At 57.7% G+C, this 13,974-nt stretch overlaps 4 protein-coding genes across 4 annotated transcripts; 1 reads left to right on the plus strand and 3 right to left on the minus strand.

The window, feature by feature from the left end:
- Nucleotides 1–648: 648 nt before the first annotated feature.
- Nucleotides 649–5,884, plus strand: KLP8 (kinesin-like protein Klp8; the record flags this gene model as incomplete). Its single annotated transcript, XM_028635772.1, has 2 exons — nucleotides 649–712; nucleotides 765–5,884. The coding sequence occupies 2 exons, from the start codon at nucleotides 649–651 to the stop codon at nucleotides 5,882–5,884; spliced, it is 5,184 nt and encodes a 1,727-aa protein (XP_028491855.1).
- A 722-nt stretch (nucleotides 5,885–6,606) lies between these two features.
- Nucleotides 6,607–6,968, minus strand: D7B24_001547 (uncharacterized protein; the record flags this gene model as incomplete). Its single annotated transcript, XM_028635773.1, has 2 exons — nucleotides 6,607–6,764; nucleotides 6,875–6,968. The coding sequence occupies 2 exons, from the start codon at nucleotides 6,966–6,968 to the stop codon at nucleotides 6,607–6,609; spliced, it is 252 nt and encodes an 83-aa protein (XP_028491856.1).
- A 532-nt stretch (nucleotides 6,969–7,500) lies between these two features.
- On the minus strand, nucleotides 7,501–8,868 carry D7B24_001548 (uncharacterized protein; the record flags this gene model as incomplete). Its single annotated transcript, XM_028635774.1, has 2 exons — nucleotides 7,501–7,650; nucleotides 7,762–8,868. The coding sequence occupies 2 exons, from the start codon at nucleotides 8,866–8,868 to the stop codon at nucleotides 7,501–7,503; spliced, it is 1,257 nt and encodes a 418-aa protein (XP_028491857.1).
- A 967-nt stretch (nucleotides 8,869–9,835) lies between these two features.
- D7B24_001549 (uncharacterized protein) lies at nucleotides 9,836–11,281 on the minus strand (the record flags this gene model as incomplete). The annotated part of the gene is made up of 5 exons (XM_028635775.1): nucleotides 9,836–9,973; nucleotides 10,043–10,505; nucleotides 10,564–10,831; nucleotides 10,896–11,077; nucleotides 11,193–11,281. 5 exons carry the CDS (start codon nucleotides 11,279–11,281, stop codon nucleotides 9,836–9,838), a joined length of 1,140 nt encoding a protein of 379 aa, XP_028491858.1.
- Nucleotides 11,282–13,974: the final 2,693 nt, after the last annotated feature.

The following is a 13,974-nucleotide window of genomic DNA, read 5'->3' on the forward strand; positions in this document are numbered from 1 at the left end:
TAGGCATGGTAGGTACCTACGTAGTTACCAACCTTACCTGAGCTACTACCTACACCAACCCACCTACAGCGGGCCGTCTCACAGCACCGTGATGAGTCAGCAGACGTCACCCCCGCTTGCCCGTCTCTCATTAGCCCAATCCCACAAAATTGGCACGTGAACTACCCCCAGCTTTCCCCCAACTGGCTGCACGTCCTGTAGCTTGGAGGCAAGCCAATATCCCCCTGGCACGCGTTCAATCTCGATTGTTGACAAGTATTGTTGACTGCGACACCCACCAAACAAGACGAACAGCCTATCCAGGATCACGAGCAGACAAGCTCCGAGACACCGGCAACATCTCCTACGCGCCACCAACGCCCTCCCACTCTGGCGACAGAATATATGCCCGCATCTTCACTCCTGCGCAACTCGTAAGGAAATAGTTGGCTTGTGCCCTGGGTTAGGGGGTCCCCAACAACCTGGAGACGCCTCGCCCCTCGCCGTTCGGTCCCCGCCGGAGAATGTCAGCACCAGGACGCTGAATGGTGCTCGAAATACGCTGAGGACCCTTCAAGACTTTCTCGGCAGTTCGTCCAGCAGCAACGCACCTATCGAATTCGGTGTGCGAGAGCGGGCCTGCCTGGTCCCGCAACACCAGTCGTCAACATGCCGCCAGCCGGAGGTGGCAATATCAAGGTGGTGGTGAGAGTGCGGCCTTTCAACGGCAGAGGTGAGCACAGAACACTCGAGCTTCCGAGCGACGCCGCGAACGCTCTTGCAAGTGAGACGGCTAACGAGACCAGAGGTGGATCGCGGCTCGAAATGTATCGTCGAAATGAGAGACAACCAGACGGTGCTGAGCTCACCGCATACGTCTGGGAAAGATGCAGGCCCAAAAGTGTTTGCGTTCGACAAGTCCTACTGGTCATTTGAGAAGAAAGACAAGCACTATGCGGGACAGGACAGCCTATTCGACGACCTGGGCCAGCCGCTTCTGGACAACGCGTTCCAAGGCTACAACAACTGTATCTTTGCGTACGGCCAGACGGGATCCGGAAAGTCTTATTCCATGATGGGCTACGGTAAAGAAATCGGTATCATCCCAAATATTTGCCAAGATATGTTCAGGAGGATATCGCAGCTCCAGGAGGACAAGACGCTCAAGTGCACCGTCGAGGTGTCCTATCTCGAAATCTACAACGAACGGGTCCGCGATCTGCTCAACCCAGCGAACAAAGGAAACCTCAAGGTCCGAGAACATCCGTCGACCGGACCCTACGTCGAAGATCTGGCCAAGCTTCTCGTGGGCAGCTTTCAGGAGATTGAACACCTCATGGACGAAGGAAACAAAGCGCGAACAGTCGCCGCGACCAACATGAACGAAACGTCTAGTCGAAGCCACGCGGTTTTCACCCTGATGCTGACACAAAAAAAGTTGGACGTGGAAACAAAGATGGAGATGGAAAAAGTGGCCAAGATCAGTCTGGTGGATCTGGCTGGTTCTGAAAGAGCGAATTCAACGGGCGCAACGGGTGCGCGTCTCAAGGAGGGTGCCGAGATCAACAGGTCTCTCTCATCCCTGGGCCGTGTCATCTCTGCGCTGGCAGATCTCTCGACCGGAAAGAAGAAGAAAGGCACCGGCTCCTCAGTGCCGTACAGAGACAGTGTGTTGACCTGGCTGCTCAAAGACTCACTGGGTGGCAACAGTATGACGGCCATGATTGCTGCTATCAGTCCAGCAGACATCAATTACGACGAAACACTCAGTACGCTACGTTATGCGGATTCCGCCAAGCGAATCAAGAACCACGCGGTGGTCAACGAGGACGCCAATGCAAGAATGATCCGAGAGCTCAAAGAGGAGCTCATGCTGCTCCGAGGTCAACTTGGAGGCGGAAGCAGCGGCGCAGCCGCCGTTGGCTCATCGGTAACCGCAGAAGAAGTCTACCCCGAAGGCACACCCCTGGAGAAGCAATTTGTTTCAATCACGTCTAGTGACGGTGCGGTCAAGAAGGTGTCGAAAGCAGAGATTGCCGAGCAGCTGAACCAGAGCGAAAAGCTATTGACAGACCTGAACCAGACCTGGGAGCAGAAGCTGGCCAAGACCGAAGAGGTTCACAAGGAGCGTGAGGCCGCCCTCGAGGAACTCGGCATCAGCATCGAAAAGGGGTTCATTGGTCTTTCCACGCCGAAGAAAATGCCCCATTTGGTGAACTTGTCCGACGATCCGCTATTGGCTGAGTGTTTGGTGTACAACCTCAAACCCGGCACCACGACGGTTGGCAACATGGATACCAATGCGGATAACCAGGCCAATATCCGACTCAATGGCACACGGATCCTTCATGACCACTGCGCGTTCGACAATGCCGCTGACGGGACTGTTACTGTGGTGCCCAGGGAGGGCGCTTCAGTCATGGTCAACGGCAAGCGTATTGACGAACCTAAGAGGCTTCATTCTGGCTACCGCGTGATCTTGGGCGATTTCCACATCTTCAGATTCAACAACCCGATGGAGACTAAGGCCGAGCGGGCCGACAAGAGCCTCTTACGCCAGTCTGTCGCGACCAGCACACTTCAAAACCTTGACCGAACTTCACCCACGCCCACGGCGAGCCCTCGACCAGGTCACACCAGGAACATTAGTATGGCGGGTTCTGACTTTGGAGACAGTCGGCCGGAGTCTCCATTACCTTTCTCGCGCAATGGACGAGACTCTGATTGGAGTTTTGCCCGCAGAGAGGCAGCCGAGGCCATCTTGGGTACCAACCAAAACTTGACGACGTTGACCGACGAGGAGCTGAATACGCTCTTTGAGGATGTCCAGAAAGCCAGAGCTGAGCGCGTCAATGTGCGCGATGGAGACGAAGACTCGGAATCCGTCACATCATATCCTATTCGGGAAAAATACCTATCAGCGGGCACGATCGACAATTTCTCCCTGGACACTGCGCTCACGATGCCGTCAACGCCCAAGCAAGGCGCAGTTGATGACCAGCTAAGGGAAGCCCGGGAAGAGATGCAGTCTCAGCTGGAGAAGCAGAGAGAAGAGTACCAGGACCAGCTCAAGACGGCCGAAGCTTCAAACGTCGAAGTTGAGGAGATTAAGAAAGAGAAAGTACGAATGGAAGAGACGCTGAAGACCCTCAAAGAAGACATGCAGAAGCAACTCGAGGTTCAGCGCCGGCAATTTGAGGACAAGCTCGAGAAGATGGATCCCCTGAAACGAAAAAAGGCAAGCCCAAAGCTCTCGGAGGAAGAGCTCAAGCTCGCTGCTGAAGTGATCCGCCACTGGAAGAGCAAGAGACATGTGCGGATGGCCGAGGCCGTCCTCCAGCACGCGTCAACGCTCAAGGAAGCGCAAATCATGAGCAATGAGCTTGACGAGCATGTAGTATTTCAATTCACTGTTGTGGATGTAGGCCACTCGCTCTGCTCGTCTTACGACATGGTCCTGAACGGGCTCACGGGTGAGGGTGACGATATTGCCCTCGAGCAAGCACCAAAGCCCTGTATCGGGGTGCGGGTCATCGATTATAAGAACAGCGTCGTCCATTTGTGGAGCGTGGAGAAGCTGCACGATCGGGTACGACAAATGCGTCAGATGCATCAGTACCTGGACCAGCCCGAATACGCTCAGCATCTCAGCCTGGACAACCCGTTCGTCGAGAATTGTATGCCACAGTACACACTTGTTGGAGAAGTTGATGTGCCGCTGCGGGCGGTCTTTGAGAGCCGAGTGCAGGACTTTGCATTGGATGTACTTTCTCCTCACACATCCCATGCCATCGGCATTATCAGACTCTCGCTGGAGCCGTCGCACGCTCGAGCCCCCACGAATACCCTCAAGTTCAACGTGGTTATGCACGAAATGGTCGGTTTTGCTGAACGCGAGGGCACCGAGGTGCATGCGCAGCTGTTCATCCCTGGTGTGTCTGAAGAGGACGGAGTAACGACGACGCAGATGATCAAGGATTTTGACGAAGGGCCGATCCGCTTCGAGAGCGTCCACAGCATGACGATCCCACTGTTCAGCCCACCAACAATTACGCTCAGGGCAGCAGTGTTTGCGAAAGTCTCGGCGATGCATCTCGACAAACTACTCAGCTGGGATGACATGCGCGATGCCGTGCCTGTTGCCCAGGGCAAACCCAAGGGAGCTAGGATCGCCGAGTCCCAATTCTACACCGAGGAAAAGCATGATCTTCTGGCACGCATCCAGCTCCTTGAACTCAACGAAGAAGGCCAGTATGTCCCAGTAGAGGTCATACAGACCAGCGAGATGGATGGTGGAACGTTTCAGCTTCACCAGGGCTTGCAACGACGCATCACGATCAATCTGACGCACAGCTCCGGAGATGCTCTGCCCTGGGATGACGCCAACTCTGTGAGAGTGGGTAAAATCCAGCTGCTCGACCAAGCTGGAAAATCTCCCGACATGGGAACACCATCCCCTGACATTACGCTGAAACTTGCATCGAAGCCCGTCTTCCGGAACAACGCAAACGGCACGCGGGATATCACACTCACAGGCCAATGGGACTCCAGTCTGCACAACTCTCTGCTTCTGGACAGAGTGACAGCAGAGAAGTACCGGGTGCAGATGACAGTGGCCTGGGAGATCAAGTCAGAGAAGTTTGTGGAGCCAATGCGATTCTCCTTGAACATCTGCTGCCAGATCATGTCACGATCATACGTGCGTCAGACGTCGATATTGTCGTCCCTCTGGCAGAGCATCCGGATCGTCCATTCCGCAACTGGCATCTTCACCCTTTCGGTCCGTCCAGCACCGATCAAGCGGGCTGGGGACCTCTGGAGAATGAACAGCCAGCACGATTACGTCAAAGGAGAGGAACAGTTGACGACCTGGACGCCGCGTGGCGTGTCTCTTGTGAGTGACTATATCATAGCAAGGAAGAAGAGACGTCGCATTACGGAGATTGGGGCGGTCCAACTTCTTCTCAACCAGATTGGCCTACCAGAACCGCGTGAACAGGCTGCCGACAATGTCTCTCTCGTGGATTCGATCCCGGATGAGCTGATTCGACCGAACGATGATGACCTCCTCAATGATACGCCTGAAAGCTCGCAAATACCAGTCGACGACGATGAAGACATCGAGGGCGATGGCCAAGAGGTGGACGGCACGGATACACCTGCGCCAGTCGAGCCGGCTGAAGAAGATTTTGGCTTCTCGGACCAGGAGAAGACACTGCTGGAGCGGTGCGTCAAACTTTGGACCAGGTATCCGGACCCCCTGCTTCGCATCCTGAGCCCGACGAACACGGACCCGCCAGCGAATGGCGTCACGAGCGAGTCGGCCGCGCCACGAACTCTCGTGACGACGATCATCAAGGTGCCGAAGAATCCCAAGGTCCTTAAAGGAGGTTATCTTCTGGTGCCCAACAGCAACTCGACGCGCTGGGTCAAGCGTTTTGTCGAGCTTCGAAGGCCGTACCTGCACATTCATTCGGCCACGGACGGCGACGAAGTGGGCATCGTCAGTCTCCGGAACTCCCGGATCGACAGCCAACCAGGGGTGGTGGGCTTGTTGCAAGGCAGCCCCAACGACCAAGATGACGCCAACGGTAGCGGCGAGGACTTCCGGCCGAGCCATAGGCGCACATCATCCGGACGGATCATCTCGACCATCTGGACGGGTAGCGGCGGCGCAGGACCCAGCGGAGGGATGCAGAGACTCAGCGAAAGGCTGCAGGCGGGCGTGTTCGCCATCTATGCGACGGACAACACGTGGCTCTTTGCGGCTCGCAGTGAACGTGACAAGATGGACTGGATCTTCCGAATCGACCAGAGCTACGTGTCGAGCAACGGGAGCGCCAACGACAGCGGGACGACGAGTCCAGCCGGGGGCAGCTACAACGACGGTGCCGGAGACTACTGAGCGAGGAGCACCGGCACCAGCGCCTGCCTCGCCCCTTGATTTTTATGAGGATGAACGGTTACGAAGTGACGGAACGAAAGTGATTTGCATTGCGCTGCATGGAAGGACGGGTGGGTTCACATCCAGGCCACCAACCCTCTTCCCTCTCTCACCCCTCGACGTATATATATACTACCAGGCCATTCTTGCCAAACCTCCCTTTGCTTTGTTTTTGTACGACCATGACTGTTCCTTCACCATATACCCCTCGAGTTTGGATGGCAAAGTTGATGTTGACTGGCGCGGTGCTGAGGGCGAGGAAGGGGGTTACGGGGGCTCCTCTCGCGCTACGCAGGAGGGTTAGGGTGATGAAGAAGCTGAATGAAGCTTGTTTTTGATGGGTCTTGTGGCGTGTGTTGCCGTGTGAGGTGTTGGTCCCCTTTCGACGTGTCGCGCTGCATCAACTGTGCCTTTCTCATCAAACGCCGTCTGCGCGGGCAAGGGCATGGGTTGCGAGACACAAAGACCAAGATGGGCGAGAAGATTGTCGTCGGCATGTAAAAAAGTTCAATATCGTCTCAAAATCACAGCCGTAGCTGCATGTAGCCTATCCATCCAAGCCCCTATCCGAATCAATGCCAGCTTCGCCCTGCCACTAGCTTACCAATGCGCTCCCAACGGCCGAGTTCGAAAATACAAGAGAGAGAGAGAGAGAGAGAGAGAGTGAGAGATGGAGAGGAGGATCATAGCTTGGCAGCCTCCTTGACGGTGCCAATCTTGAGCTTGCCGCCGTACTTTTCGAGGACGTGCTCGTTGTGGTACTTCCAGAAGGCCTTGGTGGCGTTCTTCCCGGCGAAACGCTTGAGGATCTTCGCGCCGCCCGGGTGTTCCTCCTGGAAGGCTGGGGCCGAGTTAGCCTGGCTCTCTGATGGCCTGGCGGGACGTCATTCGGTCGGCAGGAGGGCATCAGGGGAGGACCGCGAGGTCAGCAGAAGGGGAGGGGGACCGTACCGGTGATGTCGTAGACGCCGTCCTCGACGATGAGCCACATGTCCTTCTCGGTCTTGTGGTTGGCGACCTCGGCGGTGGTGAATGACTTGGACATGGTGACGGTGGGGTGCGGGCGGGACGGGATGAGACTGAGGTGTTCTAGAGGGTGAGGTCGTTTTTGATGGAGGACCGATGGATGTGTGTGTGTGTGTGTGTGTGTTGGTTGCGGCGAAGAATGGAGTGAGGCGACAGAGAATGTCGTTGGGTTGGTCCGCGGCTATGCCTGTGTTGATGAGGTCGATCAGCATTCGAACACGGCGTGCGTCCAGTTACCTCGGCTCATCTCTGGGCGGAGGACAGTTGGGTGGGGCCCCCCTGTGGAAGCGTCATCTGGGGGGAAGGTCGGCGGCCTGGGGGTGCCAATCACATGGTCGCCATTAATCATGCGGGCAAGCCAGGGCATCTGGCCAGGCAAGCCAGGGCATCTGGCCAGGGCGGAAGGTCACATTTGTCGATCAGGGTGCTGGGTTCAATGAATCGCATTATAGTGTTGGGGTGGAATTGAGTTTGGATATCTAGAACGCCGTGTATCCCATCCATTCAGCGCCTCGCTAACCCTTTCTACGCCATCCTGCTCAAGCCGTCCTTCACATGTAGATGGTCTGGAACTGCGTGCCGCGCTCGAGTGCCCGTCGGAAAGCATCCGCAAACGCCGACGTGCCCTGACAGTCGCTGGTTTGGAACTTCTCCAGAGCCTGGGGCAGCCAGCTCTGAATCTTCTCAATACGATGTTGGTTCTACGACACGAGAGAAAAAAAGGGGGACCAGGACGTTAGCAGTCATCACACAAAAAAAAACACAATTCAACACCATCGAGCACCCACGGGGAGGGGGGGGGGTCAACTCACCGACGGGTGCGTGCTCATGAGCTCCGGCACCTCCTCGCCCTGACTTCGCGCGGCGGCTTCCATGCGCTGCCAAAAGCCGACGGCCTCGCGCGGGTCGTAGCACGCCTCCGCCATGAGCATGAGCCCGATGTAGTCGGCCTCGCTCTCCTGCATGCGGCTCATGGGCATGGAGAACATCATGTCGAGCAGCCCGCCGCCGAGCGAGTGGATGAGGATGATGCCGCCGGGGATGGCGTACGACAGCGCGTAGAAGCTGTAGAGCAGAATGTTGATGCCGATCGACCCGCTCATGCGCTCGCCGACGTGCGACGCCATGTTGTGCGCAATCTCGTGGCCCAGCACCGCCGCCAGCCCGGCCTCGGTGCGCGTCGCCCGCAGGATCCCGCTGTGCACAAACACCTTGCCGCCCGGCAGCACGAAGGCGTTCATCGTGTTGGGGTCGTCGATGACCCGGATCTCCCAGTCCACCTTGCTGCTGCTGCTGCTGCTGCTGCTGCTGCTGCTGCCGCTGCTGCCGCCGCTCTTGTCCCCATCGCCCTCCTGGCCGCCGCCCCACCACGTGTCGTGCTGCGGCCCGGCGCCGTCGTGCTCGTCCCGCGGCAGCACCCCGCCGCCGGACACGGGGATGAGCCTCGCCATGACGCGCTTGACGAGCCTCGTCCTGGGATCCCACTCGGGCAGGAAGCGGCCGCCCTGGCGCTCGACCTCGAGCTCAATCTGCCGGACCTGCTGCGCGCTCAGCTCGGCGACCGTCTCGTCGGCGAAGCAGTTGAAGCGCCGTCGGCCCGACACGGGCACCGTCTGCAGGTTCGAAAAGTAGAAGCCCGCCGCCGCGAGCACGGCGACGACGACGACCGTGTGCGTGCGCGGGCTGCGGACGGTGCGCCGCACATTGTCGGCCGTGAAGATGGGACGGGCGCTGCGCAGGCGGTCGTGTGCGTCGTTGTGAAGCCAGGGCCGGCGGGGCCCGTGGGAGAAGAGCCTCCGTGCGGCCGCCGCGGTCGCTTGGGTCGGGGGGTATCGCGGTCGGGGGAGGCATCGAGGCACGGGGCCGGGGGTTCGAAGGATGGGCGCAAGGGGCCGCCGGAATGCGCGGTAGGCGCTCATGGTTGGCGGTCTCGAGGACCTCAGGTGAAGGGCCTATTCAAGGCAGCCCAAATCAAAGAGCCAAGCGGCTTGAGAGAGAAAGGCACAGCAGAGTCGTGAGCCCGAGCTGATGTCCCTCGACAATCGTCGACAGCTGTGAGTAAAGACAGACTGGCGCAGATGCTGTGATGGCCTCCAGGCAGATAGATGCTGTGATGGCCTCCAGGCAGTCAGCCAGCCAGCCGTGGACCGTGGGCAGGAGAAAACGTCAGGATGACATAATCACACCATGGCAGCGGCGGTCTGACGACACCAGCCACACACAGCAGCCACCCTGCTGCGACGCATTCTTCACACACCATCCGAGAGCGAGAGCGCGCTGTTGGCACAGCGAGTCGCAGTTCATCCCGAGCGGTTGGTTCGCCCGGGCGGCCCCCAAGCCCTGGCGTCAAGCACCCCAGAGGTCGATTGTTTTTTTTTCTTGATCGATTGGGCAGGCCCTTTTCCCTTCCCTGTCTGCCGTTGGTCACTTGCCGTGCCGTACCGTACCGTCAGGTCGGGATGTGCCGCATCAGCCAGGAAAAAGAACCAAGTGTCTGTCCCGCGAGAAATCAATTGCTTCCTTCACCTTACCGTGCACATGCGCCCCCCTTTTTTATTTTTTTCTTCACTTGACGTTTTTCTTGACTTTCCATTTGCCAGGTCAAATTCAACAACACGTGGTATGCCCCAATACGCAAAAGACATCTATCGACTGCTTTTAACTACAGTCCGCCAAAGCACAAGTCCGACCGTCCAATCGTGCCCCGTCTTTCGTTCATAAAAACATGATGAATCATTCATGCCAGACCGTCGCAATGCACCCTGGCTACCCAGTGCCATGAAATCTCGCAACGCCTTCCTTTACCAAAAGGACCCGTAAAGCAATGTGGCCGATCCTTCCTTCCCCTCCCCGAGACTTGTCATGCATCCCTGCTCAACAGTCCGCTCAGCAGGTCATTTCGTGGTCGCCGGTATACCCTGCCACCTCGTGCGGAAATGGCTTCCGGCCGTAGACAACGTAGATCCTTTGGTAGGCATGAATGTAGGGGTTGCTGAAATCTTTTCGCACATCGACCAAGGAGACCTGGCAGTACCGTCAGCCGACGAATCACACGTGGGGACATTGGTGCACCTGGGCAGCATGAGTCCTTACCTCAACCTCCTCCGGCGTTCGCCCGAGCACTTGCGTGAAGAGCGACATGCTCCATCCGCTAAGCCCGCTCATCCAATTCTGTTCCCAGAGCTTGCCGAGCGCCTTGTAGCGGGGGTCTTTGGCCCAGCCGTTGAGGGGGATCTTGTAGCACTTCTCATGAATGTCGACGAACCCGACTTCGGCAAGCCAGTTCTTTGCCAGGTGAGCCTGGGATAGAGGCCGCTGTATCATCTCGCTGGCCGCGTTCATATCGTCAAACCATCGCTGGAGAGCGCTGTCGGGTAGCAGGGTCCCGTCGTCTGACTGGCTGTCGCAGTTGAAGTCTTGCGTCTCGAACCAGCCGCCTGGCTCCAGATTGTCAAAAGCCTGGCGGACGATCTCTTCCTTGAAGTTCGCAAAGGACCCGATACCGCCGCGCACAAAGACGAAGTCGAGAGGCTCCCTCCAATCCCACCGCTCAGACCTGTGGAACGCAGCACGTTAGCGCAGCAGCATCTGGGGCTCACGCGGTGCCAACTCACGCATCTTGCACGAAAAAGTGCACATTCGATGGCACTGCAGTAGGTTGAATGGGTGACAAATCGATGCCGTAGACGCGGGCCTCGGGAAACCTGTCGCCCATCTCCAGGGCCCAGATGCCGGTGCCGGTACCAACGTCAAGGACGCGGGTTGGTGGCCGTTCGGCCGGGAAAGGAGCGAGGAACCACTTGCCGCCGAATAACTCGGTCATGACAAGACCTTGCAATTCCAGACGCTCACATTCCACATCGTCATTGGGGAAAACGTAGGCTGTGGAAGGTCAGATGAGTGCATCACGCCAGAAGAGGGGGCTGACACCAGAATCACCACGTACATCCAGCTTGGTAAGCATGGTAAGTGCGTCCAAATCGCTGAGGAAAGTTGGCGATGCTGTCGGTGATGGATTCTGATCCTCTGTTCGGCGTCAGCAAGTGCCATATCCTCGACAGGGGTGCCCGGTGCAGAAAGCCGGCCGGAGAATAGGGGCCATAGTGCATACTCGTCATCATAGCCGGGCTGTAGGTTTCAATGTCAGTTTTCCGAGTCGATGGCATGTGCCCAGCAGAATGAGTTGGAGATGAGTGAACGCACATCAGAATCAGGTTCGAGGTGTGAATTGTTGCTCACGGACCTCCTGTCAGGAATGGACTCAAATGTGAATGCGTATGGATCCAAGGGACGCGGTGGCGGCGGCGGCTGATGGGGCGGGTCGATGGCCATGGCGACGGGGTGAGTGAACGAGGCTGGCAGAGGGACTGGTCGATCCAAGTTGGCGACTGCCGGGGGAAGGAGGTTTTTGGGGGCTGTAGAGTGGCCGTGATAGGTGTTGTCCGAGGAAGGGGCACGGGGAGGAAACAAATTAAAACAGAGCAACAAGATGCGTTGGCGGGTTGGCTTTATGGTTTGACCGGGTCAGGTAAAAAGCTGTTCTCGACTCGATTCATCCGGAAACGTAGCGTGGTGGGCTATTCCCCGTGAACAAAGGTAAAGTCAAGCAGAGGCGTTCCTTGAACGGGCACGTCGAGATGGCCTGGTCGGTTCGGTTCAGGCTTCTTAGTCCAGCGACAGGGCGGTACGAGGCGGCCACCTGAACACTTGCGACAAGACGAAGAATGCCGGGAAAGGGAGCTGAAGGGATAAAAAAGGAGTTCAGAAGATGGAGGACCGGCCGGCCGTAAAGAGGAGAAGGAGAGAGAGAGGTGGACGAAGTGGAGAGGAGGGAACATGGAGAACAGAGCGGGAGGGTGGGTGGGTGGCCAAGGGCATTGGATCCAGCGAACTGGGTCGGCCAGGACTCTCGAACCGCGAGGTCGGGAGAGCCACAGGGTCAATGGGATGGATGGGTCGACAGGCAGTGAGGGAGGGGGGGGGCTTTGTTGGGATGGGGGACCCAGATCCATGAGAAGGAGAGCAAGGTGTGCAAGGTGCGCGACCAAAGGTGCGAGGAGGGGTCAATGGTACCCGGTAATCTGGAAAGGTGCCCTCATTCGTGAAGATGACATGCAACCCTGAACGCACAGCTGCTGCGACTGGCGCCACGTCTCTGGCTACCGGCCTCCGGGGGGGGGGAGGTTCGTCTCCCTGTGCCTTCCATCTGGGTCGGTGATTGACTCCCTTCGTGGCCTCTTGTCTCTGTGCCACACTTCGGAAAGAGATGAAGCTCCACGGATGATGGGCAAGCTCGGCGAGGCGGAAGGCCTGTTGCTACCTCTCTACCTTGCAGTGAAAGAGGTGGGGAGAGGCACCCAAGTCAGTTGAGACGGGACGGACGGATTTGCTGGTTATGGAAGGATCCATACTAGAGGCCATGCTAGAGGCCATGCTAGAGGCCATGCTAGAGGCGGAAAGAGGGGTTCGTTCCAGTGGCATTTCCCATCGGATTTCAGATCTTTTTTGGGGGCTTGTGCCACTTTGTCATTTGGCATTTGGCATTTGACAGCCAGACGGGCCCCATCCACCAGAGTACCTCACGGTACCTCGCCCTTTTGGCCATGCACACTCAGGGCTGTCAGCACGGGGAAAACGGAAGGGTATGTATGTCTGCTTCCTGGCGCCGGTAGGTGACCTCGACGGTCATGTTGATCAGAGTCCTCGCAAGTACCCTTCAACATCAGCAGGTCGCATTTAGGAGTGTGAGTGGAAGGCACCAGGGTACATGGAATACTCCGCAGCACTAGGATACGTCTGTGGATGCTTCTAGGCAAGGTGCTGTTCTGCCCTAGGCCTGTTCGCCAGATCGTAGCCTGACCTGGAACTGCCACTGTTCCCGAGGTACGCGCTAGGGTGAAGGGGGTGGGCTTCCTAGTGCGAGTCCCTGAAGGCTACGTTTCGCACGGACTTTTCCTTGTCCCGCCCTTCCACCCCCGGTTCTCCCCTTAAACACCATGAACAGCGCTGAAAATTTGACCTAGACATTGGAGATCATTAAATGAGGATATCGACAAGATCTGCCCACGAGGCAGAATGACGTGGGGATGCCCAGAAAGGGGTGCAGATGGACTATTGTTTGTGGCCGCCAGTGAGACACTGGAGGTCGGCTGGAAAGTCCCGTTGGCTGCCCTGTGGAAAAGCCCCAACCAGGTTCGTCGGGCTTGGTACCGGCAGCTTGGTTGGCTTCGCCTACACAGACCACCCACGCCAGTGTGTGCAGAGCACGCACAGCAAGGCAACGCGGGACAGAGTGTTGCCGTCAGACAGGGAGGTACCCTCGACAGGCACCACCTGCCTCTACCTCACCTCAGGGCCCAGTGTCGACTCCTGCAGGTCGACAAAATGCTGCCGGTTGACTGGCTGTTGGGGGGCTGTATGCTGTGCAACGGACCCTTTTCCTGGACGCCGGTACTGCTTGCCGTGCACCGCTCGCCAGTCCGCAGCTTCCGCGCTGCGCCCGTTCCAAGGTACCGCCCTGCCATGAGATGCCTCGCCGTCAATGAGAAGGCGCGAACCATGTCCCGTAGCTCTCTGCCTCTTCTCCCAACCGCTCGGGCAGTCAAGGCTCCACATAAGGTACCTAACTAGGTAGCTACCTACCTACCTTACTTGGTGCAGTCGGCAGGCGCGCCTCTGCTGTTGCCCGGCATTCGTTGCCTGACTCGCAACTGCTCATTTTCTCGCTCGTCATGAAAGCGAATCGCCCACACAGCAGACACTGGCCCCCTCACCTCATCCACCAAGACCATGACGATCTCCAGTTCCGCATCCGCACACGCGCATCCTGACCGAAATGATGTGCCCTCAGCGCCCGCCGCCGGCCGAAGAAGCAAGCCTCCCGTACACCAGCGTCGAACCCGACACATCGGACGCATTGGGCATGGCAAGACATCGGTGAGCATCGGCCCTGCTACGGCGCCAGTGTGACACCCCATGGCCCCGCTGGATGCGGATGAGACCACCAAAAACACACGAGACGGGAG

Source organism: Verticillium nonalfalfae (genome assembly GCF_003724135.2).
Source record: "Verticillium nonalfalfae strain VnAa140/NRRL 66861 chromosome Unknown scaffold_130, whole genome shotgun sequence".
Taxonomy (NCBI): domain Eukaryota; kingdom Fungi; phylum Ascomycota; class Sordariomycetes; order Glomerellales; family Plectosphaerellaceae; genus Verticillium; species Verticillium nonalfalfae.